The sequence below is a fragment of the Macrobrachium rosenbergii genome, chromosome 37 (genome assembly GCF_040412425.1).
Source record: "Macrobrachium rosenbergii isolate ZJJX-2024 chromosome 37, ASM4041242v1, whole genome shotgun sequence".
In the NCBI taxonomy this organism is placed as follows: Eukaryota; Metazoa; Arthropoda; class Malacostraca; order Decapoda; family Palaemonidae; genus Macrobrachium; species Macrobrachium rosenbergii.
The window spans coordinates 11,666,614-11,691,697 of record NC_089777.1 but is presented as its reverse complement, the minus strand read 5'-3'; the positions used below and the strand labels follow the sequence as shown (position 1 = coordinate 11,691,697).

At 38.7% G+C, this 25,084-nt stretch overlaps 2 protein-coding genes across 13 annotated transcripts in view; one reads left to right on the top strand and one right to left on the bottom strand.

Moving 5' to 3' along the window:
* Positions 1-9,764, top strand: part of LOC136825299 (adhesion G protein-coupled receptor L1-like) — a 41,187-nt gene extending 31,423 nt beyond the window's left edge. For 9 of the 12 annotated variants that reach the window (XM_067081409.1, XM_067081410.1, XM_067081407.1 and 6 more), the window contains 10 exons: positions 1,187-1,373; positions 1,503-1,698; positions 1,890-1,993; positions 2,146-2,369; positions 2,544-2,855; positions 3,218-3,357; positions 3,803-3,863; positions 7,551-7,704; positions 7,914-8,032; positions 8,913-9,764. In XM_067081409.1, coding sequence (XP_066937510.1) covers positions 1,187-1,373; positions 1,503-1,698; positions 1,890-1,993; positions 2,146-2,369; positions 2,544-2,855; positions 3,218-3,357; positions 3,803-3,863; positions 7,551-7,704; positions 7,914-8,032; positions 8,913-9,527 — 2,112 coding nt within the window. In that variant the 3' untranslated portion in view covers positions 9,528-9,764. Of the gene's footprint in view, positions 1-158; positions 382-1,186; positions 1,374-1,502; positions 1,699-1,889; positions 1,994-2,145; positions 2,370-2,543; positions 2,856-3,217; positions 3,358-3,802; positions 3,864-7,550; positions 7,705-7,913; positions 8,033-8,912 lie in introns of all 12 variants that reach the window. The other 3 variants (XM_067081418.1, XM_067081408.1, XM_067081419.1) reach the window with 3 other exon arrangements.
* A 6,845-nt stretch (positions 9,765-16,609) lies between these two features.
* LOC136825113 (adhesion G protein-coupled receptor L2-like) overlaps positions 16,610-25,084 on the bottom strand; it is a 57,210-nt gene continuing 48,735 nt past the window's right edge. The window contains exons 18-22 of the mRNA XM_067081156.1: positions 24,607-24,728; positions 24,139-24,202; positions 22,891-23,317; positions 22,089-22,219; positions 16,610-17,570 (exon numbers count right to left, since the gene is read on the bottom strand). Of these exons, the coding sequence (XP_066937257.1) occupies positions 22,098-22,219; positions 22,891-23,317; positions 24,139-24,202; positions 24,607-24,728 (735 nt within the window). The 3' untranslated portion in view covers positions 16,610-17,570; positions 22,089-22,097. The remainder of the gene's footprint in view (positions 17,571-22,088; positions 22,220-22,890; positions 23,318-24,138; positions 24,203-24,606; positions 24,729-25,084) is intronic.

Below are 25,084 nucleotides of genomic sequence, written 5' to 3'. Positions count from 1 at the left end.
TAGACCGTGGAACTATTTATTACAGCATGAAGAATGATTAAGATTCTGAGATGTAGTAATTGAATAAAGCCTTGAGCTACACCATATATAGCATTAGTTATCGAACATACAGCATATTGTAATGGAAATAAGGTTTTTTGACCTTTTCATGCCATCAGTGACTGCAGCAGAAAAGTGTTTGATGCAGTGACATCAGAATTAGAAAACACCGGCTCTACGGCAGCTAAAATTCTGACAACAGCAGCACAAGAACTCTCGATGAGCGATCTGGGTGCTGGGGATATCTTTGACACTGGGAAGCAGTTGATGGAGCTCAACACAAAACACGAGGAAGACCTGAGCAAGATGAAGACCCAGAAAGACAGGAGAAAGCTGGCCAAAGTATGTATGTCCTACTTTTACAGTCAGGTGACTAATACTCTGTTGTATATGTCTTTGTAAGCATCATGTACATATATAACACAAAAGCTTCACATTGTTAGGTTATATTCTCTAGTTCTGTTATCAGACCATAATCACCAAAAGATAAACGTTGAATCTGAAATTGAAAGTTATATTTTCACAATATATGGGTTTACGGCACTTTTGCTCTTCTGTGCAAGTAAATATACCAGAAGCCTCTTCATACAAGACAATTGTAGCAGTCATTTACGTAAAAAAAAATTTTTTTGCTGCGTATGTCATGACTTTTAATGAACTCAATTTATCAAAAATTCTGAGCATTCTCTGGTATATCTGATATGTTCGAACAATAATCCTCAAGTCTTTAGAATTATGTAATCTGTACCAAATTTCTGCCCTTTTAAGAGTGACCATAAAGATCTGTAATTTGTTGTTATTGCTAAACTCATAAACAGCTCTCTTTCTCTGATAACGCTAGTCTCATAACTGAGTCTTCAGACTTTGTATCCTCATTTTGTGACCACTGTGATGTAATCTCTGATCATAATGTTTCAAAACTTTAACATACTGAAAAAATTCAAAGCAAGATTTAATCTGCAGATTATATCAAAACAGCAAGCAGAAAAGTGGAAAAACTGAGAAAACACCCAGTAAGAACGCAAGAAAGGGGAAGAAATTACAGCACTGTACAATGCTCATAGCTAACACCACAGGCTGGATATGTTTGTCTAGGTTTTTGTATCATTTTCTTGTTGATAGACTGATGAAACAATTATGTCTGCAGGAATTTCTAGATGCTGCAGTGAAAGCCACTGAAAACACCTTGAGGGACTCAGCTGTGTGGAAAGACTTGCAGGAAAACAAACGTGCTGCAACATCCACCAACCTTCAAGAAGGCCTCTATAAAGCAGCTGTTAAGTATCTTGGCTACCTTCACAATGAAACGAAGGAAATCAATCATGGAAAAGTTGGTAAGGAATCTCCTTTTATTTACCCTATAAATGTAATAAATAGCATAGTAAAATTTGCAGTCTTTAACCATTTGCAGTCTTATAGGGATACCAGTTTCATTTTAGTCCTTATTTCCTCTTCCCTAACAGCAGTAAGTGCAGCCAATCAGCCTATAACTTATTTCAACGACCCCAATAAAAGAGTTTTTATGCTTCCAAACTCTAGTTATACAAGAATTACTCTTCCCAGTAATTTCTACGAAGGCTATCAAGACCAAAACAACTCAGTCAAAGTTACATTTATGGCTTATCAAAATTTGAACTGCATAAACAATTCTCTTCCATGGTTAGTATACATGAACATTATACATTGGTGTGGGTATAGATTTTGATGAAAAATATCTGACTGTCATCATGTTAAAAGAAGTGATAGGTGCATTTTGTTGATTTTCACTAAATGTAAACTCTACATCTGTCTCTTTGACTCACAAATTCCATTGATTTTATTAAAATTAATCTTGCTACCCACAATTATAGTTCTCCTGATGAAGTAAAGTCAGAAGACGATATGCAAGCAGCAGCTCAAGTAAACAGTGTCATCATTGGTGCTAAAATTGGTGTTGCCTCAGCCTGGTATGCCTGTGAGTATATGTTTTGGTACAGATTTTATGGGTCCAAGATAAGTGTAAAATATGCTGAGTATTAGTAAGGTTCGATTTTGTTCTTAAGGGCATTTATAAATTATCTAAAGTGACCAAGTAAAAGCCATCTCAGGAGTCAACTATATTTACAGCTGATGGAAAAAATGTGGTCATTCAGTTTGAACATATCTACAATGGCACAGCTTACAGGCTGAGTGGAAGTAGATGTGTATGGTGGAATGTTACTGCAAACAGTTGGGAGAGTCAAGGCTGCTATCTAAATGCTACGAACGACCACTACACTGTTTGTCATTGTGACCATCTCACCAATCTTGCCGTTTTAATGGATATTGGCGGAAGACTTCAGAGGGGCACGGTAAGAGATCAGACAGCAAGATGCTCAAGTGTCACTAAATGAATTAACTTTATATTGGTATTTCCTGGTAGTAACAGTGAAGTATTTTGCTTCATGTAATAATGTGTTTTACTTACATTAAGAACAACCTAACCATTCTGACTGGTACATATATTATTGTCTCAACTTTGGCAGGTATCATATGGAATAATGCAGCTGATAACGATTATTGGTTCCAGTGTGTCTATCTTCAGTTTGCTGTTGTGTATTGTATGCTTTGCGCTGCTCAAGAAAACGCCACAGGGAAAGATAAAAGGGCACAACTTCTCTCGCTTGAACCTCTGCATCTGCCTTCTGTTAGCAAAAGTCGTGATGTTAGCAGGTCTGGATGCCACAGACAACAAACCTGTCTGTACCATTGTGGCAATTATCCTTCACTACCTGTTCCTGGCTATGCTCACCTGGAGTGCAACTGAGGCCTATCAGTTATACAAGAACTTCATTATGGTTTGTAAAATCTTAAATTTTCCCTTTATCTCTGTAGTATTCATGTGAATATTGCTGATAATAACATGATGTTTGGAGTATGCAATGTGCCTCATACCTCAGTCAGAGCTTAGTCTCAACCCTACAGGTTTTTTGACGTTACATTGTCAAAAGGCGTTTTGACCCTCCCTTATGGAACCATCACATTTGACAGTATGAGTACAATAATTATGGTTATAAAAGTGGTGAAATGAGATAACTGATTCCAGACTCCCATAGTGCTTGCTGAGATAGATACAGTAGACCATAGCCTGTCCATGATGTCATCATCATAGACAATTGAACTGCCCAATGGATATGATGTCGACGCCTCTGTTTTGCAGGTATTCAACAGAGATGGATCTAGAAAAAGAACATTTTTGGTCGTGGGGTACATGGGACCTCTGTTCATCGTGATTCTCACATTCATTCTTTCAAATTATAATGGCCATTGGACAGACAAAGGTTACGGGACGGATAAAGCGTGAGTACCTTTACAAAGTACTGCACTGAGTCACTGATCATCATTATACATGTGTTCTAGGGTAATTCAATCTAATGTCATATCGTCATATCTTTATAACCTAATATCTTACTTTTTTATCACCACCGTAGGGTTTTAAGGAGCAAATGTCTACTAAAGACAATGAGACCGAATTGTTGTAAAGTAAAACGGTATTCATAAACAAGTCTTATCAAACTTTCTTGCCGCAGTGAAACTGAATTTTTTAAATCTTTCTTAAATTCTCATTTTTCCTTCAAAAATAGAATGATCAGAATTTTACTTCTAACCGCTACTCTTTATTCTCAAACACTTGGCTTATTCTTTTAATAGCCAAATAAACATAAGGCCAGAACATCATAAATATCCAAATGAACAGAATATGTATTCATATGGTTGCTAATTCTGACTAATCCTCTGATTACAGGTGTTGGCTAAGCAAGAAATTGACCTGGGGATTTGCTGGCATGGCTCTTCCAATATTACTGGTAAGAGAGTAAATAATGCTCATGCTAAACGTTTTGTGTAAATCAGAAATACACAGTGACATTTATTTTTACCTGTTTATTGGGTGGTTGAATTTCAAGTTCCAGCTTCATCATACATTGGCATAGTTGTAAATACTTCATATCACTTGGCAATAAAGAGTAATTACTTGAAGTAACTATCCTGCTTAGGATTGCCATGCTGCATCCTCATAGCACTACTGTTTAGTCTTTCATTGCTTTATTTCATAAGTAAAAGGGTAAGCACATCGTTTCATACAGATTAATATAATGTGCCTCATCTCTGATGCCCTTGTTGGAAACTCGCTTGACCAACATAGGCTTCAAATATTAGCAGCCTACAGTATGCTGAATATATTTTAAGGTCTGGAGCCTAAAGATCCAACTGAAATCATCTGTCCACATTTTTCACTCTAGATAATAAAATCAGATAAGCAGGACTGCCATGTGATAAAATCTTTCAAAGTTGTTTCTAGCAGCACAGCTTACTTGATGTGAAGCCAGATTTCTGTTGACGTTTCATCTACTTGGTAAATATCAGATTATTTTTACGAATTCCCTTAAAAGTGAGAGGAGTGACATAGCCATATACAGTGACCCCTCGTTTATCGCGGGAGATAGGTTCCAAGACCGGCGCGATAATTGAAATTCGCAATATACAAACAGCATATTTATTTATTTAACTTGTACACAGTATTTGGACTTTTAAAACCCTCCTGTACTCTTAACAACCCACCCTTTACTCTATTAATAACAGGGACAACTGTTAAGCAATATGACTTCAGTAGGTAAGTTTACAGTACCATATAACAGGGGCTAATTTACTGTGGTAAAGTAGCTATAGTATATGACGTGATTGGCAAGGTTTAAATTTTAAAGAATACAGTATACATACAGTAATAAAATACAGTATCATGTTAATGTACATGTTACTGTAATGTATTACAGTAACACTTAAGATTAAAAAAATAAAGATTGTTACTGTACTCACCTCAAAAGAAGTTGAAGTAAAACTTGAATGGAGATGGTGATGAATTTGCTGCGCAGTAAAAATGATGACAATGAAGGTGATGATGACTTTTACTGCACAGTCAATGACTGAATTTTACGTCTCTTCAGACGTTGGTGCCATTTCCTGGGGCACCTCTTCCACTTCTTCCGCGGTTTCCGAAGGTGTAACCGTAGTAGTAGCAGCAGGAACTGGCTCTTTTTTGCGAGGCTGCAAAAACATTGTGATTGGCAGTTGCTGCCGCTGCTTCTTTTTCCAGTCAAAGAGCATCTTGTAGGGGGCCATGACGTCATCGACCATGTTGCAGAATTGAACCGATCGAACCATATCGTCATCCCATTCCTGCGACCACTCTTGCAGTTCCTTAGCCAAGTTCAGAGCCCGGCGAGCCGTTCCAAAGTTAAGCCAGTTTGGGAGACAACTTCTTTTTCTTGCTGTACTGCTTCTTCCTCTTCGCGCGCCGACTTCGTCAACTCTTCGAGCTCTTCGTCAGTTAGCGGCTGGGAGTGGCAGTCTAGAAGTTCGTCGACGTTACCCGTGGTCATGTCTGCAAAGCCCTCACCTCCAAGGATCGCAGCCAACTTCACAGCTTTCTGTACTGCCGAGTGTTGGATTTCAGCAGGTGTAAATCCTTTGTCGTTGTAAATAACCTCAGGCCACAACTTCTTCCAGCTGGCGTTAATGGTGGCAGGCTTCATTTCTTCCAATGCCTTGTGGATATTTTGGAGGCATGTAGCAATTGTGTACTGCCACCAGCATGCCTTCAAGTTGAAATCGTCGTCTTCTTGGGCGGCATCCACGGAAACAACCAGGTTCGCCAGGGCATTCCTCGTGTATAGGGCCTTGAATGCCCTGGTCCATTGGCTGAATAAGTGACGTCATGTTGAGCGGTAGGAACTCAACCTGAACCCCGAATATGACAGATCAGTAGCATGGCCACCAGCATTATCCATAATGAGAAGGACTTTGAATGGCATGCCCTTTTCTGCTAGATACACCTTCACTTGGGGATAAAACACTGGTGGAACCAGTCAGAGGTCAGCATCTTCGTTATCCAGGCCTTTGGATTGTGCATCCAATGTATGGGTAGCAGATTCTTGTTTTTGTTTTTAAAGCCCTTGGGTTTTTAGACTTGTAAATAAGTCCTGGTTTTAATAAAAATCCCGCAGCATTGCCACACATCACGAGGGTCACACGATCCTTGTATGCTTTAAAGCCAGAGGCTTTTGCTTCCTCTTTGAACAGGAAAGTTTGCAAGGGCATTCTTTTCCAAAACAAGCCCGTCTTGTCCATATTAAAAACTTGTTCGGGCTGATATTCATGTTCAGAGATAATCTTCTTGAAGGTTTCATTGACGTATGTTTCAGCAGCGACCGTGTCAGCCGAAGCAGCCTCGCCATGCAACGAAGTGCTTTTTAGGCCATAGCGTTTCTGAAACTTTGCAAACACCCTTTGCTAGCAGAAAATTGCAGTTTCTTACATGATGAATGACTGGTTGCGGATCATCTACGTCTTCTTCATCTTCTTCTGCTTCTCTGTGCTCGCCACTGTTGTCCTCTGGTTCCTTAGCGGCGAAGGTCTCGTACAGGCTCCTAGCCTTTGTTTGGATAATGTTCGTATCCAAGGCTGTCTTCTTCTTTCAGCAGTCGGCTATCCACACGGCCAAAGCAGCTTCCATACGGACGATAGTTTTATTACGAGCCTTAACCACTCTCTTCGCCGACTTGTTAAAGGTGATGGCAGCTGTCTTCCTAATCTTCGCCTCGTCCTTGTAGATGTAGCGAATGGTGGATTCGTTCACGCCAAAATGGCGGGCTACAGCCGCGAACTTTCTCCCTTCCTTCAACATATCAAGAAGTTTCACCTTTTCAGTGATCGTCATCATTCTTCGATGGCATTTAGGCTCAGTACCAGCCTTGGAAGAAGCAGCACGCTTGGGAGCCATTGCAGGGGTTGAAAATTGGAGCAAAGTTCAACAAAAACCACAAAAAAAATCACAAAACACTGCGTAAAGAAAACCGTTCGGCGAGAAAGCTTGAAGCGAAGTGGCCGAGAGAGAGAGACAAAGGGAGATGCTGCAGGTTGTGAGCACCAGTCTAAGCACCAATCACAGGCCCGATTAGAAATCGGGATGCTGTGATTTGTCGTCTCCCTTCCATGCACCAATCACAGCCCGTGTTACAACGCACTTAGTCACCGAGAGGGTACGCTTTGTGTTTTCCCAACAATGGAACACGCGGTACTGTACTGTATAGGCATCACTTCCCATTTATAGGCATCACTTTCCAGATGGTTTATTTTTTTTTGTCATAGGAGTCACAAGTGCAAATATGTGTTTTTTTGCTATTTTACACTTGTTTTGTTGTTCTTAGACTAGGAAATAATATTTATTATTAATATTTTAATGGATTTAATGAGAAATTTTGGGTGTTAATATATCGCGATTTCTCTCCAGAAAATCCGCTCTGTATTTTCCATTAATATATATTAAAAACTCCGCGAAGTCGTGAATTCGCGATAATTGAATCGCGAAGTAGCGAGGGGTCACTGTACGTTCCTTAAATTACAATTAGTCCCTACCTATGAATCTTTATCTATCTAAAATATTAATTGGTAAATCTTCTTGCGAAAGTTTATGAAACATTCAGTTCTTTCCACAGGTTAACATGTCCTTGTTCGTCCTGACTATGAAGAAGACTTGGGAAAAGAGGTGCCAAGTAAATAAAGCCATCATTCCAAAGCTCGCAGGCTCCATTTCAATATTTCTCTTCCTCTGTCTCACCTGGTTGTTTGGCTATTTCTACTTTGCAGAAGGTATGTCTTTAAATTTTGGTCCACAAAGCTGTTTTCATTTGTTTAGACTCAGATTTCTGGAGATTTTTAGTTGATTTTTAGTTGTTACAAGAAGGCATCTTGTTACAAGAAGCACTAATGGTCATTTTGCTGAAAATTTATGAAAAAAAGAGCTAGATGAAGCCAAGAAACATGCTGAAAATGTACCCCATGGTGTGTTCTACTTTCAGGGAGTGAACCATTTGCAGTTTTATTCACAATTCTCAATTCATTTGTTGGAGTGCCCATGTTCATCTTCTCCATTCTTCTGGATAGTTCAATAATGGGTCAAGTGAAAAAAATGATAAAGGTAAGATTGCAACCGCTGTACAATATTAGATAAAATATAAATACTGTAGTATTACTGTATACATTTTATCAGGTCCAAAGGTCATAAAATACCCTTATAATCAAACTAAATAAAGGAAAGGTCATACAGAATTAAAGTTTCAGCTGTGCACAATTCACCACAAATCACAAACATGGAATGCGCCTAACATGACCAGTCACTTCCCAGCAGACTGTTTGTGTATGGTATAGAGTATTCTATAGTCTTCCATATGGGTATCTTTCCTTTCATTTTTCTTTTATTTGACATTAGTGATTGAGTCAAAATAAGCCATCTAAAGAGTGATGTTACTGTACATTAATAAGGCAGATTCCACTTATACATCCCAGCTGGCCAAAACTAAAATGGCGAGCTTCTGACGTCACTTTCCAGACTTCTAATGGGAAGATACGTTTTGGCAGGGTAATTAAATTTTCTGCTACAGAATCCCCAAAAGTTCTCTGTTTAACGTAGTTTAGCTGACATGGATCATGGATCTGAGATCTGGTGTGGTTATATTTTATATTTATACTTCTTTTCCAAGAACTAGACTTAGATATTTACTATTATCTGGAGAGGATGACATGCTCACAAAACAACAGTAGCAGATCACTTTACATCCTACAATCTAAGAATGTTAATGGTGTACCATTTTCCTTCATCTCAAAGGTAATGGTTCCCAGTTTAAGTGACATGTACAGTATTGCCAAGAGCTGTATAAGGCATTTGTTTCTACAAGAAATCCACGGCTTATCTTTGTCTGTCCTGATTACCATCATAAACTGTACGACCATATTCTTGTCGTCATCATGAATGTTAAAAAAAAAAGAGGTTTTCAGTTAGTCTTACATTTTCTTTCCAGAAGAGGAATGAACAGACTCAAAAAGCTCAGCTAACAAGACACAATCACCTAATCAGCAAGAATATTTCCAGTAATTGCGATGTCAAAAGGAGGAACTTTGTAACAACCACAGGACACAGCATCCACGTCATTGATGGAACAGCATGGTCATCCAGTGGTTGTTCGACCCCTTCCTCTGAGGAAACTTTCTGTGAAAATAACTCTTGTACTGACAACCCGTGCGGAAACTGTAGTTCAGGTGTAACTATTTCTTCCAGAACTGGCCTGGAAAATCATGTGGTGGCAGCCATTGTGCATTCAAGAAGGAACAGGTCTAAAAGTTCCGTTGCATCAGTGCCAGACACAGTAAGTTTACGAGACAGCAGACTAAGAGAAGATTTCAGCATTCACGAAGTCATATTGTCATCGTCAATGTTCACACCATCATCTCAAGAGTCTTGCGATGGCAAGGGTATGGCCGTTAACCAGGGAAAATTATCTTATCTTTCGCCTAAACACTTCAGTGCTGAAGTTAGCCTAGCAAAGGCTTGTGATAATGCGAAGGTTCACTATGAAAAAAACTGGAAGTGTTTGGAAATGCAAAGTAACTCTCAGTGGGGAGAACAGCACTGGTGAAGTGGGAGATGATAATTTACTCAAGAATAACATTGCACAGCAAACTTTTTGAGTCAGGAATTTTCACGACACTCATATTTTAATCTTTCCTGATTTTTTGTCTGTTGTTAGGCCCTGTTTGAAGGAAAGTTGATCAGATGTCATAATTTTGAGAAAGTACAAAACTTCAGATTGTATGTGCTGAAACAAATAAATTATATGAATGTGGATAAATAAATAAATAAATAGATAAATAAATCAACTTCAATGACCTCTCTTAGATGTTTTAATGTTCGATATTTTGTGAAACTCACATTCATGGGTGTTGTGTGTTTTCAATAGGTCATTGCTATTTACACAAGACCAATAAGGCTGTTTGGAAGATTTGTTTGTAGTGCACGCGCTTGTTTCCTCCTCAAGGAGTTACCCCTCCATGGTCTGCCAGAGCCCCATGGAGACTAGACTGATATCAGAGAAATATCTTTTAGCCTGGTCTTGTAGCTGGGTATTGTCATAATGATAAACACTGTAACACATGATGGAGTATAATGGACTCAAAGATAAGAGGGCATTTTCCGTTACCTTCAGCAAGCTGAACCCAGTTTTCCAACGCCAAAACCTGCAAGAAGGAGAAGTGACTATTGTGCATGCTCGTCCACCATCCTGTTTACAACTGGGCCGGTGAAAGACCAGGATCCATTATCTCTCAGGTCAACGTCTAGTGTGTACATAGAGCCAGTACTCCATACTAAAAGCTCTTTGATTCTCTGTTTTTTCATCAGTGAGGATCATGGAAACATCGAGACTTGAAAGTTAAGTGATTTTATTTAACCTCCAGTTAAAAATTGTTAGTTTAAACTGTGGAACAGGTATTTGTGTATGAAAACCAGAAACCAGCCTTTGTTTTGCAAGCACAAGGTTAGTGCTTTCTCATGATCTCTGTTTGCTATTTGTGAAAAGTGCAAATTATTTTGAAGAATCTGTCATTCTATTTAGAAGTTTTAACTTAGGAAATGCTCCACAGTTTATTATTAATTTAGATAATCCTTACAGACCTTACAGTTCATTCGGGTAGCCTCAGGTCCCTCAGTGTGAGGCACCTCTGATGTCTACCAGAGAATTGCTAATGCATCTTCTGGTATATTTTGCATCTTCCAGTCTTGGATGGTCTGGGATGCATCTTAAATATATGTTGAGCTTATTCTTAAACACATCTACGCTCACTCCTGATATGTTTCTCAGATGAGCTGGTAGCGCATTGAATAGACGCTGCATTATCAATGCTGGTGCGTGGTGGATCAATGTCCTGTGTGCTTTCCTTAGTTTTCCTGGTATAGTTTTGGGCACTATTAATCTACCTCTGCTTGCTCTTTCTGATATTTTTAGCTCCATGATGTTTTTGGTAATTCCTTCTATCTGTTTCCATGCCTGGATAATCATGTAGCGTTCTCTTCTCCTTTCAAGACTATATAAATTTAAGAATTGTAGTCTTTCCCAGAAGTCAAGGCCCTTAACTTCTTCTATTCTAGCTGTAAATGACCTTTGTACACTCTCTATTTGTGCAATATCCTTTTGGTAGTGTGGGTACCTTATTATATTGCAATATTCAAGTGGACTATGTACGTATGTTTTATAAAGCATAATCATGTGTTCGGCTTTTCTTGTTTTGAAGTGCCGGAACAACATTCCCATTTTTGCTTTGCATTTTGCCAGTAGTATTGCTATTTGATCATTGCATAACATATTCCTATTCAACATCACACCAAGGTCTTTAACTGCTTCCTTATTTGTGATTGTCTCGTTATTAGGTCCTTTATATGCATATAGCATTCCTTCTTTATCACCATAGGTTATTGATTCAAATTTATCAGAGTTAAATACCATCCTATTTACCTCTGCCCATTTATATATATTGTTTAGGTCTCTTTGTAGTGAGTTCCTATCTTCATCACAATTAATCTCTCTACTTATTCTTGTGTCATCAGTGAAACTTCTCACTACCAAATCCTTAACATTACTGTCTATGTCTGCAATCAGAATCACAAACAGCAATGCAGCTAACACCGTACCTTGTGGCACACCAGATATTACCATAGCTTCATCCGATTTCTCATTGTTAGCAATCACTATCTGTTTTCTGTTTTGCAAAAATTCTTTTATCCATCTTCCTACTTTATCCACAATGTTATGTTTTCAATTTTTTTTGCTAATATATTATGGTCTACCTTGTCAAAAGCTTTCAGACGACAATGATGTCTACAATAGCCTGGGCAGTAGCCTACCTGAGATGGTAACCTAACAGATCCAGTGAAAACAGTTTAAATCACCTTCCCATGTTGTCTGATTTAAATAACAAACCTGGGTGATTTAAATAACCTGGTAACCTGGTAATTAAGGTAAGGAAGAACTTTTTAAGGCATATCCTTTTATGGGCTTAGGCAACATTCTAGTTTACACCAAGGACCCTAGGATTAGATAAACAGGCTACACACTTTTTCCCTTTATGTAGCCTGTATACTTAAGCACGATCTAAATAATCCAGGACTAGGCAGTGCCTTATATTAAGTAAAGTGATAATCTTTTGCTAAACATCCCATTATTGGACTAAATTGTTAGCCTAGATCATGCAGCCTAGGACTAGACGAAAATAGTAACCTGTGCCGGATAAGATGGGAGCCTAGCTTTAAGGCTACATGCTAAGGTAATTGTGTTTTATGTAACCCATACCCTTACGTGTGAATTAAATAATCCAGATAAGGCAGTTTCCTAGATTAGAGTAAGTGATAGCCCGGTTATAATGTTGCACATTAGTGGGTTACTGTTTTATATAGTAGACCAAATAGCCTAGGAGTGGATATAAACAACAACCTAGGTTAGACAAAAAATAATAGCCTAACTATAAGGTTACATATTAGTAAGTTTCTATACATATGAGTGAATAATGATCTGGATTAGGTAGTACCCTATACTAGGCTAAGATGAACAAATAAGCCTAGGATTATATATAAACAGTATTCGAGGCTCAATAAAAATAACCTTTTTTAAAGAGTTCAGAGGTCTAGTTAAACAAATCATTTATAACTAACTAACTTTTTTATGACACGGTAGTCTATCTGCAATTCTACGTACTATAAAAAAATAGTAGGGTCTTATGTAGCCTATATCCTTAATAGTGATACAAACCCAGAACAGGCAGTAGCCTAACCAGATCAAGTAGGAGCCCTTATTTAAGGGAAGATCCTACTATTAGCTTAAAAACAGCATGGCTGAGTATCAGACAAAAGGGTAGTCTCGGCCACTTAAATCAGAAAACCAGATTATAAGAGGGTGATTTTCTGTATAGGTTATATCCTTAAGTTTTAAATAAGCCTAGAATAGGCAGTGGGTTAGAATAGGTTAAGTGAGAACCCTCTAAGAAAAACTCTATATTTAGCTTAACATAGATTATACTAGAAGCATTAACCTAAGCCATATAAAACAGTAGCTAGGGTTAGTTAAACAAATTAGTTCAGAGAAGATTAGTTTGAGTGGCATTACAATTTAGAATTAAAATTTCACATAGCCATTGCAAAAGGACTAACAATTTAAGTAACACAGCCATATACAGATGTCAAAACAAACCCACCTCAAAGGGTTTGGGTTAATGTAGATATTTAATGAAAATGTATGACAACTACACACCTGTAGTCAAGTTAACCTGTAATATGGTATATACTAATGATATAGGGATCTACAGAACTGTCCCTTATTAAAAACAATTTATACTAATTAGTTTCTAATAACAACTTGGTTTTTTCACTACAGGGCCGCCATTATGCAGGACCCTCAACTCAAGTGTTCCATAGCAAATTGCTCAGTTCCCTTTTTGCCAGTGGGTACGGCCCATACCACCTGCCATGAGCATAGTCCTTGTAAAAAAACAAGAAAAATTTGCTTGGTCTCTAGATATTTGCAAAATCTGTAGCATGCTCCTGGCAGCAAGTTTTAAGGACGAAATAGCTCGTTTTACGCTTCATCACTGGGTCCTAGGGTTTGGCAAGGATAAGGAAGGGGGAGATTATATCTTTCCGGCAGAACTCCGGCAGCAGATATTTAACCCTTTCTCAGAAGATCTATGTTTGGGCCAAAACCCAGTAACATCAGTCCTCAATACCTCCCTGGTTAATCCTGCGGAGGAAGCAGAGGAATATTCACTTGGAGATGATTTTCTTACAAAAGAATATGAAATTGATATTGTTACCGAAATGACCTTGCTGAACCCAGAAGGATCAGCGGCACAATTTTCAGCTAACCGTGGGAGAAACCTTCCATAAGGAATGCAATCCCCCATGTAGCTGTTAGAAGCTGAACAGGATCCCTTCCCCCAAAAGAGATACTGGGATCCATCTAACCCCAGTTGAAATTACTACATTTTTGGTGGGGTATAGTACTCACCCAGGACCTCTGCCCCCTGGGTAACAGGCAGTTGCAGTTCAGCTGTGGATGCTCAGTCAGATTAGCAAGCTCCCCCGAAAGGGATACACAGTTTCCGGCATTTGATCAGTTCCGTGAGGAAATTATGAATAACATCAAAGATGCCCTTGCCACACAACGGCCATATATGATGGACATATAACATGATTCCGAACAGGAAATTAAGTCAGTTATGTACACTCCAAAGTATAAAGTACTGCATCTTGCAACCATAAAGGGAGAGTGCAAAAATTACGGACATCATTTATTCGGCAGTACCAGTCCTTATGGAAGATATGGTTAGATTATATCCATGCTGGGAGCCCAATCAAGATTTCTATAGAAACGCTGTTAAATTTTCTTATATACCTTTTTGAAGACAAATGCCTTGCGGTTACAACAGTCATGGCATACATGGCAGCATTAACGGAACCCTTGCTTTATGTATTCGGGATTGACTCCAGCGTAGAAGTTGTCACTTCCCTTCTGCGCTCTTTTGCTCTACAAAGACCCAGTCCCGAAAAACTTCCAATTACTTGGTCCCTGAACAAGGTGCTTAGACTTCTATCAGCCCCTCAATTCAGTGGACCCAATAAAACTGCAACTCAAATGCTACAAAAGGAGATCTTCCTGATTACATTAGCATTAGGAGCTCGTATTAGCGAATTGGGCTCTCTTTGACAGGGATGACACATCATGAAAACAGCTGACAATCAATTCTTGTACCCTGGCCCATCATTCCTGGCCAAGAATGAGGATCCTTTAAGAAGGAAATCTATACTTATAAGAAAACTTAATTTAGCAGACAAAACATTGTGCCCAGTTCAAGCACTTAAGGTTTACCCAGAGGTCACAGGAAATATCCTAGGTCCGATTTTCCTACCCCCCTAGCACGAATAAACCCTGTCTCTACAAGGGCTGAGAATAGTTTTAGTGTCCATCATTAAAAATGCAAACCCACACTCCTTCCATAGGTCACATGATATTAGGAAAGTAAGCACGTCATTGGCCTTCTTCAGAAATGCCTCTTTCGAAGAAGTCTCTGCATGTACAGGGTGGTCATCAGAGACAGTATTCTCGAAACATTACTGCCATAAGCTCAAACAAATTCGACTATACTGCGTATCAGTAAGTGATATGGTTAGTCCTGACCCCATAGGTGCTAAAGTGGAAAACGGGGGTCTTCCTAAAGGGTGGGTATGCTGACTATCGCTGGGGAAGGTGCGACAAGACTGCAGCCATACCCAGCTTACTTATGTAAGTCACTACAGAACTTCACCTCAGAAATGTAAGTTCTTGTTTAGTTTATTGTTTTTTGTTAACAAAACCCAAAGGTTTTTTTTTAGAATAAAGAACGGGGCTTGAAACTTGTGGCTTGACCTGGGACCAGAAAAGTTTTTCCTTGGAGCTCTGGCAGACCATGGAGGGGTAACTCCTTGAGGACTCAACAGCAACTACCAAAAATGTGGTTTTCTGACGTCAAAACCTGTTTTTGAATTTTAAAATCAGGGCTGAGGCACATAGTTATTCTAAAAAAATGCTGTTTTATTACTCAAGCACTCCAGCCTCACAGCCATACTAAAGACATTAATTTTCTCCTCAATGATGCTGTCTCTAGAGCAACATCGAAAAATCATTATTACTTGGCCCTTATGAACTAAAAATACATAACTGTTTGTCCGTTGATAAAAAGGTGGGGAGAAGCACACAAGGAAACTCTATTGGGAACCAACATTGACTATTTTGATCGGCGACTTCAGGTCAAAGGTCGCGATGATCCTCTGGTAAGGATTCCTACAACAATTGGACTACTGAACGTCTGTGCATCAGCCCTGGTGTCAATTCTAATTGTTGATGAACTGAACTCATTGCAATTCAGGTAAGAAAATTTTTAAGTCAAGGAGAACTTTTTTTTTAAGCTCAGTAATTTCAACTTTCATTGGATAAACTCCACGGAAAGAAAATTAATTAATATTTTGGAGGCACCAAGAAGAGTCCAGGTTTCATAACTCTGTGGAACTGAAATGAATTCTAATTTCCTTTAAAAACATTGCATATATAATGTGACTACGACTTCCTAAACTCAATGTAATTCAAATTTGATAACTCCTTAGGTAAGTCATTCCACTGAAGTATAAATGAATTTAGTGACGTCATAGCAACTGAGATGCTATTATAATTACATCAAATAATTCATTACAGCAATTGTAAACTTATATAATTGACCAAATTCCAAAGTTCCGTTTGAATGTTAAGGCTCATATACGAGAGTATAGGTCGTTTGATATGCAACTTCTCATTGCATTGTTTGGTTAAGCCTATGACGTCACGTCAACGTACAAGTGACGATATGTAAATCTAAATCGGTCTTAATTTGCGTGATGATGATCATCAAAGGGGCAGAAGATCCCATTTCAGATGTTAGCGTTCGTAATGAACAATAACCTATAACATCATGCTTACATTTGAATAACTCTGTCTTTGAGTCAAGATATTTTGTCGTCCCAACAGTTCCGAAGTTCGATTTTTCCCATTTTTTCTTTTAATTTAAGACCCGATGACGGCGGGTAATTGGTAAAATTTCAAAACAAAAACTCTTCTCTTCTTAATGTTTTCTCAAATAACAAAAGGGAATTGCATAACTCATCCTGTACTAACAAAAGTTTTATTTACAGCATCACAGAATCATGGTGAATAAATAGGAGTTGAAACATACAAGTAATATGGCCACAATTTCTGCATCAAACTACCACGACCAGTTTTTTCGGAAGATTAAAGACCTGCGCTGCAAAATCACATATTAACAATAGACTGTGGCGATCCTGACTATGAATAAGCACCAGGAAATCGGATTCGGACTGTCCTAATGCCCAGTCTATCACAGTCCACAATCAGTTCACCATTTGCAGTCAATTCACCATTCTTAACAGGCAGAATATTATTTTAAATCGTTAATTCACCATTTTCAGCAGTAAACTGACCATTTTCAACAATTTATCCATAGTATCCAACATTTTCAACTGTCGGGAAAAGTTTCATCAATCTTCATGTTCAGCAGCGCAGCATAAAAGCAGCTTTTACAAGTGGCTGTCCCACACATGTTACATTTTCGCGTTTATGTAGTGGCGTAAAAAAAAAAGCAGTAAATTATCTCATAAGTGAACAGAAATCTTACTTCCAATATAATATATATAGACACAAGAGGAAGACACCGATGATCAAGAAGGGGGGACTTAGATAACAGACACTCAGACAGCCGAGTAAACACACACTCACTATGGGGCACTTCCGTCTTACTTTGCATGTTTAAATTTGTAAATTTTGCTTTCAATAATATGAACCGCTGCTATCAGCTATAGACGTAATCACATGATAAAAAAAAATCACAGCCGATCCGATTCTTCGTAATTACGGATAATCTTTCCCGAGGAATAATGTGTTCTTGAAAATAATTCAGCTTCTCTTATAGAAGACTTCGAGTAACAGCTCTCTCTCTCTCTCCAACAGCCAAGGAGAGATTTTGTGTTTACAACCAGACCACATAGAATGTACCTTGGGAAGTCATTATCATCCTTTTTGACCAGTGGTGATCGACTGTATTTGACACTGTACCTGCTGAATGAAATACAGTTAGAAAATAACCAATAGTAATGCGAATGATGTTTATGATTTTCTTGATAATAAGAGTAGGCTACTAATCAAAACCACCAATAATCTTAAAAACCAGAATCAGTTCCGCATGATGACAAACCGTGAGCATTAATACCGCCAAGATCAGAAGAAAACGCAAGTGAGTAGAAGGAAATGGCGTACAGCGTTCTGAAGGATAAATCATGCTGATAAATTATTGCAAAATATTTCAATTACGAAAGAACGATGAGAAATAGGTCTGGCTGGAACTCTAGGCTAAAGAAAAGTAATAAAGAACAAACTGTAATGAGGGCTAAATGTATGTTGGATGATTAAGTCACAAAGAGTGGACCAGTATAGTGAGAGTTTTCATGAGATGGAGAAAAACTATTAAACTCTGAAAGAATCCATCCTGGTCCCTCCTGAGCCAGTTCCCTTTCTCTGTAAGTCCGCCCTTTCCCTTCCACCTAGAGACGTCTCGCATTATTTATCACTTGGTTTACTCCGCTTAGTTAATTTATTCTTTTGTTGGTTACTTTAGCCTACCAAATAGTCCCTAGGATCTCCCCAAAACTTTATCACAGATGCTACAGGCTATGACTCGTGTTCTTCTTCAAAATCGGTCTAACAGAAGAGGTATAAATTCTCATTTACACACACACACACACACACACACACATACATACATACATATATATATATATATATATATATATATATATATATATATATATATATATATATATATATAGATATATAGATAGATAGATAGATAGATAGATAGATAGATAGATATATACTGATATATCTGTACAAGGGACATTCTAGTTTACACTCGACTGGCGACGTCAATTCTGTTCTCATGTTTCTCATTATTTTGTCAATTCAGATCACTTTACGTCTATGACAGAATCATCGGAAACTCCAAATAAATATATATATTGTTTATATTTGCCCTAAATACTTCAGAAGAGTATAAACTAACCCCCTAGACCACAGAGTAAGTCGGACAATTTCTATAAACGTTTCATGTATTCCTCCGCCATTATCACACTGTCACAGTTTCGTACTCTGTTAAATTTGATAATCGTGTTCCCTTAAACGTAAACAAGTGGGTTTACAACCGACTGTTTGTTGCCCTCGCTTTGAAAATGAGCGTCATTTTCTTCCGGATGAACACCAGTGTCATTGCAATGATGATATCTAAGGTAAGCCGAAGTTAATACTGACGATGTTACTCCAAACAATAACTTAAGTAATGTTCGCTCAGGATGGTTTGGCAATATGACTCCGTGCGGGAGGTTAGGAATCACGGCGGCCTAAGTCGCTATCACGGCATTTTACTCTGAAATGTGGTTTTTCAGCGATTTGTTTTATGATATTTTAATTGGGTCGTTTCTGTTGTAGATGTAGACTATTTCCGTTGGGGTTCCAACGTGTTGAAAGGCTCAAAGGAAGGAAGAAGTCGCTGGGAAGTGAGGTGGCAACTGTAGGTTTCCCCTTCTTCTTCTTCTTTTAACGTGCTTGTTTATCCCATTTTGTATGGGGGTAAGCAGGATGCCTTCTTTTTAAAGGACTTTGATTTGGCTTTTGGGTCGACTGTAGTCTCGATCGGTGAAATTGCTTGCCCTCTGTATTTCTCGGTGTGTAGGCAGAAAAAATATTGGCAGTACTCTGAATAATTGCCCAAACTTCATTCTGCTATGCGCGTTGACATATTTTGGGGAGGTCCTGTTGGGGTTCACCCAGCCAGGTCAGGGCGCTATCCCCTTAGAATAGGTTAGGTTAAGGGAGAGTTAAGTAAAGGATGTACCCCAGTCGAAATATGCCTTGGATGTGTCTGTAGAGTTGTGCCGAAATAGGCCAACTGCAGAGCTCTATTTTCATAATTTGTAAATTCTAATTCTCAGCTTTGCTACAGACGTAAAAAAATGAGGAAATTCGTGATGGTGACGTGATAGAAATATTTAGCTCCACAGAAATGACATGTCACAAGTACAAATACCCCGTAGTCGGTTTCATTTCATGCGCCCACTCCCCAACGTAGGGTTTAGGTAGATGTGGCCATATGCGTATTTAGCTCTCGATTGGCTGAAATCAGTGCTTCCGAAATCGAAGGCTTACAGTGATCAAGATGCAAAATATTTCTTCAGTAATGCATTTGAATGCTTCGATATACAAAGAACAAACCCCTCACACCTTATTTAGATCATAAACATGCCGATTTTTGTCGATAATATAACAATACACGCACACAAATGACGAGATTATTACAGTCTACTCGGATCAAACGCAAACGATCAATGGACTTTAAACAGTAATTTTCCTCCCGTAGGTACATAAAATAGACATCTGGCTATGGGAGTGTGAATAAGAGGTATTTTAATAATTTCCTGCGTGTAAATTACAAAAGTATAGGTTAATAACCGGAATAAGCAAGAAATATTGTGATCTATGAAGCTGTTTACGGCCAGGGAGAGGTGAATGGAACAACCACTGCTGCAGTGGCTGGAAAGCGGGAAATTTCAGTTATAACATGGAATAATAGCGATGGTATTTTGGTTTTCTATCTAGAATACTCTATTTATATATTTTTTTCTAAAGCATACAAATGTTTATAATTGCTCAATGCTTGGGCACTTTCCGGACTCTTTAGCTAGATAACTTATCTAGCAAATGTTTAAATTCCCATTTAGTTCCCGTCATCCTTAGAGTTGAAGATACGTGCGGCATAAAAGCTGGCCTAGGCATACAATTTTTATTTTTTGCTGGTAGTTGAAACGATAATGAGATAGAATTAATAAATAAAGGTGACAGTAAAAAGTAATTGTGACAAATGGAATGAATGCGTGCTTAAAAGAGTGCTAGTAAAATCAGTAGCATAGGCCTAGCTTCATCTATTCATGCTTCAGGATTTAAGGGCATATATTAAAGGTTATTTTTTTCATAATAAAGTTGTTTTTAGACACATGTAATGAAACTGTGCATCAAGTCAAGTTTGATAAAATCTTATGAGTTGATCAGTCTTTAAGCATAGGTCATAATTACTGAAAGCTAATCGTTCGTTTGTGTTCGATCTGAGTATATTGTTTGATACAATCTTGTCTTTCGTGTGCTTGTGTTGGTATTTTATAAATACAAATAGACGAGTCTATGATTTAGATCAGAAGGGGCGAGGTTTCTTTGGCAGTATAAACTTTTAAATACGTTATTGGAGAAATATTTTGATATCACAAAAACCAACGATATCGGAAACGCTGAGTGTCGGCCAATCACTTTCTGCTCATGCGCATTGCCACGTCTTCAACCGTGAGTTGACAGATGAAATGAAACCGATTATGATCACGCTCACCGTTTTGTAGCATCCTCACTTGAACGGGTACATATAACTCGGCAAATTAATAAGTCCATTATTTACCGCTTTTGTGAGTGATCTAACCCTTCGAACACCTCCAGCGGAAAGGCCGAACCCTGGCTCGCTTTTCCGGTCATGGTGGCGCATTCAAATAAACTCCAGGCTTCGTAGCCTTGAGCTTATCTGAATGGCCATTTTTAAACTTCATTTTGAATGATAATAATGGTATTGATGACAGTGTCAGTAACGATAATTTTTTTCTGAAATTAAGCCTTTTCCTCCAGAAGGGTAGTACCATGTAAAATAACGGATAATACCACACTCTTTACTGAATTGGTGATGACTTCCTTATTCAGAACACTCACACCCATAGCCAAACTCATACCCAAATGCAGAATTAATCCCCAGCACCCTGTGCCGCTCAGTTCAGTCATGTGCTCTCTCTCTCTCTCTCTCTCTCTCTCTCTCTCTCTCTCTCTCTCTCTCTCTCTCTCTCTCTCTCTCTCTCTCTCTCTCAGTTTGTCCCCGATACTTTCCAAAAGATCGAACCATCTGGAAACTTTTAACCAATAATATTTATCTCCACATTTCTCACCCTTTCAATTTAGCTGGCGCCAAAAACTCTACACAAATCTCGAAAGGTTCAGCGTTGTCTTGTGCATTCTGTGTCCATGATATTTTTGCGAAACGATTCGTAGACTTCCTCTGGGTTTTGTTTACCACATAAGGAGATTTTTGTTTACTTTTAGACTTCATACGAAACTGTTTCGTAGCTAACACTACTGTAGATGCGCACTTAATGAATGCAGAATCAACAAGCCGCTAATCACTTATATATATAATACCTAAACATTTAGATATGAGTGTGTACCACTTAGGAGGATGTCGCCGTATTTTTTTCTGAGGACAAAATCGCCACAGTCGCTTTTTTTTTTTTTTTTTTTTTTTTTTTTTAGCTGATGGTAACTATCTACTGCCGATATAACTGAGACTAATCGTGATTCGCAGACGCACCACAGGATACCGTTCAAATACACCGGCCAGTCGGCAGTAAGATAATATCGGATAAGGACATTCACCGTCTGCCCAAAAATAAACAGACTTTAGTACGAGTTTTAAGACTCTGGAAAATTACCGTTCATTACCTCGTCTTTTCATTTCAAGACACTCCTGACTTCTTGCATTATGGTAGGGTTCATGACGATTTGCAACACGAAGATACTGACGCCTTGCATCGAGTTCAGACAAGTGAAAATCAACGCTACGATGTGGCTTCCTGAAAGAACGAAAGAGAAAAGGAGATATTGATTTGAATTATTATTATTATTATTATTATTATTATTATTATTATTATTATTATTATTATTATTATTATTATTATTATTATTATTATTCATAAGATGAACCCTGTCCATATGGAACAAGCCCACAGGGCCAATCATTGACTTGAAATTCAAGCTTCCAAAATGAAATGAAAGGCGAGGATAAAGCTATTAAAAAAAAAAAAAGTTGGTCAGAAAAAAATGGTTTTCAAAATAATGCAAACAATTAGGCCTAATGTCTCTGACAGTATCTAAAGAGTGCTGAATGAGCTTATTATTACATTAATAATATAAGAACCGTTTTCGTTACATGCCTTGTAAACGTTGCCGAAGACTTAATACAAAGTGTTATGAATGTCTCCTTATTACGTCATGACATTACAGTTTTATTTTAAATGCCATTTAACAGTGGTATAAAGAAGTAAGGAAATCAGTTTTATTCATGAACACATTGGCATTTTTTTAATAAATAAGCATAGACCGTATATAGGCCTATATATATATATATATATATATATATATATATATATATATATATATATATATATATATATATATATATATATATACCAATTGGTCTTTGTTTAGAAAGATGGACGGATGATGCAACCAAGACAGATCTTACCGTCAAGATAGTATAGAAATCCGCAGAGCCAGGTGAAACAGAGAAGCACGAGGACGCCCACCGACTCCCCGATTTTCCTGCCGAGCGGGTCGCTGGAAACCTCCTCGGCGCTGCCCTGACTGCTGGACTTCCTCGACGTCTTCCCTCCGGCGGAGGGGGGCTGCTGCTGCTGCTGCTGGAAGGTCAGACTGCTCCCGTTGCTGTGCTTCTTCTTGCTGTTCCCGCCGGGTTGTTGCCTCTGCTGTTCGCGTTCGCGGTTCAGGTTTCCCCAGAAGCCCACCTCTTCCTTGGCCGAGTCCCTGCTCTTCGTGGACTTGGTCGAGGTCGAGTACGACGAGTTGGACCTCTTGTAGTTGTTCTCGATGCTCTGCGCCGGCTCCTTGCACCAGGAGGAGTACATGGCCATCAGGAAGACTAACACGTTGAACTGTAGGGGAAAGTCTGGATTAAAACTTAATCTCCAGTAAGTTGTAAATAGCTCAGAAATGCAAAATATAATATCTAAATGTTTCAAGTGAACCCCTCGTAGGGGGGTAGAGCCGTCAGTGCACCGCACGCTGTGCACTGTAGGCATTACTTAAGGTTAAGCTGTAGGTCCCGTTGCTAAGTAACCAGTTGGTTCTTAGCCACGTAAAATAAATCTAATCCTTCGGGCCAGCCCTAGGAGAGCTGTTAATCAGCTCAGTGGTCTGCTAAAACTAAGGTACACTTACTTAAAGTTCTTTGCAGCGTCCCTTCGGTCCCTAGCTGCAACCTCTTCCATTCCTTTTACTATACCTCCTTTCATACTTTCTTCCACCTGACTTTCCACCCTCTCTAGCAATTTTTTCGTAGTGCAACTGCGAGGTTTTGCTCCTGGTACACCTTTCAGACCTTCTTATTTCCTCTTCAGCATTGAATGACCCCATAGGTCCCAGTGCATGGCCGTTTGCCTAGATTCTACATTCAGTTCCATTCCTAAAAGGCTAAGGTGCCTGTTGTGGACCTCTGAACTTACTCACCACGTGAGACCAGGTCATAGAAGTTCCAGCCGTGTATCAGTAAGGATAGTCGCAGTGTTACCAACGTGATACAAGTATAGAGACTTTTAGAAATAATAATAATAACAGAAAGAAAAAAAAAATCAGAAGAGAAATATGAAGATCCTCCCAAGCAAAGCATTGAACAGAGAATCAGTAAACAAAAGAAAATGCTTTCGATAAAAATAGTGGTCTCTCTACAAATCTACCAGAACGAGGCAATGCTTACGAGCAGAATGGCGGCCAGAGGTCCTGTGAAGCTCCATATCAGAGCCTGCGTTGTCAGCCAACAGCTGCAAGAGAAGACATCAGATTAATGCTAGTAGACTTTGATATCGTAGGTTACATTTGCATTCATAAACACAGGAGTGTAGACGCGCGTATTGTATATTTATCTAAAATATGTGTATATATGTATGTGTGTTTGTGTTATGAGCGCTTGTGCGTTATACAAGTGTATATGAATCCAAAATAGCGTGCATTATACTAACATTTTGTTTGTATCAGGCATGTTGCAATTTTACTTCAAACCTGCCCTAGTATTTGTTATTGATTTCCCATATTTCTGTAACATCACCCAAAGTAGGTTCAAGTAAAGGCCATCAACTCAAAAAGCAGCTTTTCACACTATACAGGATGCGCAAGCAAGAGAGTATATATATTATGTCCAATAAAACTGGATACAAAGGTAACTTACACTTTGTCATTACTGTATCCCTTGACTCTGGCGAAAGCGAACGTGAAGACGATGTACAGAACGGGGACCAAATACCCGGCGATTAAGTAGTACTTCAGCGGAGACGTCTTCGTCCGGAAGATCTGGTTTGGGAAGGAGGGAGAACTCTTGAACATTATGATCGATTATAGCAACAGCGACAACATTCATGATGTTTATAAGCTTAATAAATGCCGTCAGTGCACCTCATGCGGTGCTCTGTAGGCATTAATTCTTTGCAGCGTCCCTTCGGCCCCTAGCTGCAGCCCCTTTCATTCCCTCTACTCTACCTGTTCTTATTCTCTGTCTTCCAGCTTACTTTCCACCTTTCCTAACAATTGATTCATAGTGCAGCTGCTTTGAGGTTTTCCTCCTGTTACACCTTTAAACCTTTTTACTGTCAGTTTCCATTTCAGCGCTGAATGACCTCATTGGTCCCAGCGCTTGGCCTTTGGCCTAA